We start from the raw sequence: 3,313 nt of genomic DNA, 5'->3' as shown, positions 1-3,313 counted from the left end.
GTATGGCTTAGAAACGGGTTGTATAGGTCATAGATAATAAGGGTGGTGAAAGAAAGGTTAAGTGTTTGGTTACAAAGGGGCTAATGACGCACACAAAAGGGTAGGATGAAAGGTCTTTTAGAGGGTGAAAACATGCATAGCCTAACATCATATCTCATGGTCCATCCAACTTGGAAGCGACGTACCTACAAAAATAAGAGAATTCTTTAGTATCCAATACAAACCTAATGAGATCAATCTAATTAAGAACAAAATCGAAGAGTGTTTAAGAGTAGAAACAATAAAACCCCTCTCAAGGAATGGCTTTTGGCTCAATATCTCACAAAGGTAGTCTCCACTAATATTCCATAGTCATTCGAGCATAGCAACCTTGTCCACCAAAACATTACGAGTATGGTATTGTGAAGTGCAAAGATTATAATGCAATAACCCTTCATGGCAACACGTTAGTAAAGCATTCATGATCAAAACATGACATATACATCTCTATTAGCAAGGAAAAGTGATAACTTTAACTAGAATTTATATTTCACAAAAACTGCTTCTTTTCAATTTCGACCTTAGATCAGTTTTCAACAATTATCCCTTAAAGTATTGCACAGATTTTGACAAGCCTTATATGCTCAGAAAATAGACAAACAAACGCACAACTTCTCTTTAGAAAAAAATACCAGAAAACAGAGTAGAACTTCATGAAAACTGATGTTGAAAACAGAAATCAGTACTGAATCGCAGAAAAATTCCAGATCCAGACCCCTGTTCAGAAAAATAGCTATAACTTGCAAACGAAAAGTCAGAAAATTACGGCCCTTATATGGCTGGATTCAGCACAAAAAACTGAAGAAGACAACGCGGGCCAAATCTTCAAATCCATTACAGATTAAAACAGTATTATCGAAACATAAACACCAATGTTTTGCATGACTCGAAAAAGACTAAAAACGAAAAAAAATTAAAATAAAACGAATGTTACCCACCTCAAACCTAAACCAAACATTGTCCTCAATGTTTAAAATGAAAATAAAAGTAAGGACAGAGAATAGTAAAAGTAATGAACGCGAGAAGCACACAAACGAAAAATTAAAAAGATAAGGAACGAAGGTACCTAGTTGGGTTGCCTCCCAACAAGCGCTTAGTTTAAAGTCAATAGCCCGACTTTCAGATGCGTTATTTGGGATTATTGAGGAGGACGTTGGTCTCATCCTTAAGAAATGCAGCTGCCATATGTGGTTTCAATCGATGGCCTTTGACTTTGAAGGTTGTATCGTCACGATCATTCTTGATATGCTTGTCATGCCACTTCTTTGTATGCTCCTTGTAAATTCTTGCACTTTCATAAGATTTATTTTGAAGTTCCTCTAACTCATTCCTTCTTGGGTCATATGGTTTTGGTTCATCCAAGTACAAGGCAGGTTTGGCAACTCTTGGTTTGTCAGCTTTAGAGGTGGAGGCATGTACCAATGGATGGCTTGGAGTCTCCTTTTCCTCTGCTTTTCCGTGAAATGTTATTGGTTCAAAAACTTTGAATGTCGCTTTTTCATTCCCAACTCTCACAGTTATTAAACCTTCTTCCATGTCAATCAGAGTCCGTCCAGTAATCAGGAATGGACGGCCCAAAATTAATTGTGTGTCAGAATCTTCTTCCATATCCAAAACCAAAAAATCTGCTGGGAATATGAGTGTATCAACCTTTACTAAAACATCTTCAATAATTCCGTCTGGGTATGTGATTGACCTGTCCGCCATCTGCAAAGAAACAGTGGTGGGTTTAATTTCACCAATACCAATCTTTTTAGCAATAGATAAAGGTAGTAAATTAATGCTAGAACCCAAATCACATAAAGCTTTTTCAAAGAAATTATTTCCAATAGTACATGGAATTTTAAAACTCCCTCTATCTTTTTTCTTTGGTGGAAGCTTCCGTTGTAGGATGGCACTGCACTCTTCTGTCAGTTGGATTTTCTCATGATCACCAAATTTTCTTTTCTTGGAAAGGATGTCTTTCATGAATGTTGCATAACTTGGCATTTGTTCCAAAGCTGCAGCGAATGGAATGTTGATTGGACAATTCATGTTCAACGGCAGTTCGTTCCTAATTGGAGTGGTTGGTGTATTCCATACATCTAGCGATTGGATTTCACTCAAAACTCACCAATTGACTCCTCCCACCATATTATGATGTTGCCCAAGTTTTGGGCTCGATCCGAAATCAATAGGTGTTCCAAATTGGACAATTCAAGTTCAACGGCAGTTCGTTCCTAATTGGGGTGGTTGGTGTATTCCATACTTCTACCGATTGGATTTGACTCAAAACTAACCAAACGACTCCTCCCACCATATTATGATGTTGCCCAAGTTTTGGGCTCGATCCGAAATCAATAGGTGTGAGAAATTGGACAATTCAAGTTCAACGGCAGTTCGTTCCTAATTGGAGAGGTTGGTGTATTCCATACTTCTAGCAATTGGATTTCACTCAAAACACACCAAAGGAGTCCTCCCACCATATTATGGTGTTGCCCAAGTTTGGGGATCGATCCGAAATCAAAAGGTGTGAGAAATTGGACAATTCAAGTTCAACGGCAGTTCCTTCCTAATTGGAGTGGTTGGTGTATTCCATACTTCTAGCGATTGGATTTCACTCAAAACAAACCAAATGACTCCTCCCACCACATTATGATGTTGCCCAAGCTTTGGGCTCGATCCGAAATCAATTGGTGTGAGAAATTGGACAATTCAAGTTCAATGGCAGTTCGTTCCTAATTGCAGTGGTTGGTGTATTCCATACTTCTAGCGATTGGATTTCACTCAAAACTCACCAAACGACTCCTCCCACCATATTATGATGTTGCCCAAGTTTTGGGCTCGATCCGAAATCAATAGCTCTTCCAAATTAGACAATTAGAGTTCAACGGCAGTTCGTTCCTAATTGGAGTGGTTGGTGTATTCCATACTTCTAGCGATTGGATTTCATTCAAAACTAACCAAATGACTCCTCCCACCATATTATGATGTTGCCCAAGTTTTGGGCTCGATCCGAAATCAATAGGTGTTCCAAATTGGACAATTCAAGTTCAACGGCAGTTCGTTCCTAATTGGAGTGGTTGGTGTATTCCATACTTCTAGAGATTGGATTTAACTCAAAACTCACCAATTGACTCCTCCCACCATATTATGATGTTGCCCAAGTTTTAGGCTCGATCCGAAATCAATAGGTGTTCGAAATTGGACAGTTCAAGTTCAAAGGCAGTTCGTTCCTAATTGTAGTGGTTGGTGTATTCCCCACTTCTAGCGATTGGATTTCACTCAAATCTCA

The 3,313-nt window shown here is 38.7% G+C and overlaps 1 protein-coding gene across 1 annotated transcript; it reads right to left on the bottom strand.

The window, feature by feature from the left end:
- Window positions 1-926: 926 nt before the first annotated feature.
- Window positions 927-2,028, bottom strand: LOC148293040 (uncharacterized). The gene has a single exon (XM_088244570.1). The coding sequence runs from the start codon at window positions 2,026-2,028 to the stop codon at window positions 1,168-1,170; it is 861 nt and encodes a 286-aa protein (XP_088100696.1). The 3' UTR covers window positions 927-1,167.
- Between the last annotated feature and the right edge of the window lie 1,285 nt (window positions 2,029-3,313).

Source organism: Prunus avium, chromosome 7 (genome assembly GCF_965620075.1).
Source record: "Prunus avium chromosome 7, drPruAviu1.hap1.1, whole genome shotgun sequence".
NCBI classification, from domain to species: Eukaryota; Viridiplantae; Streptophyta; class Magnoliopsida; order Rosales; family Rosaceae; genus Prunus; species Prunus avium.
Note: the sequence above shows the minus strand (reverse complement) of the source record. Positions and strands in the feature narration are given on the sequence as shown.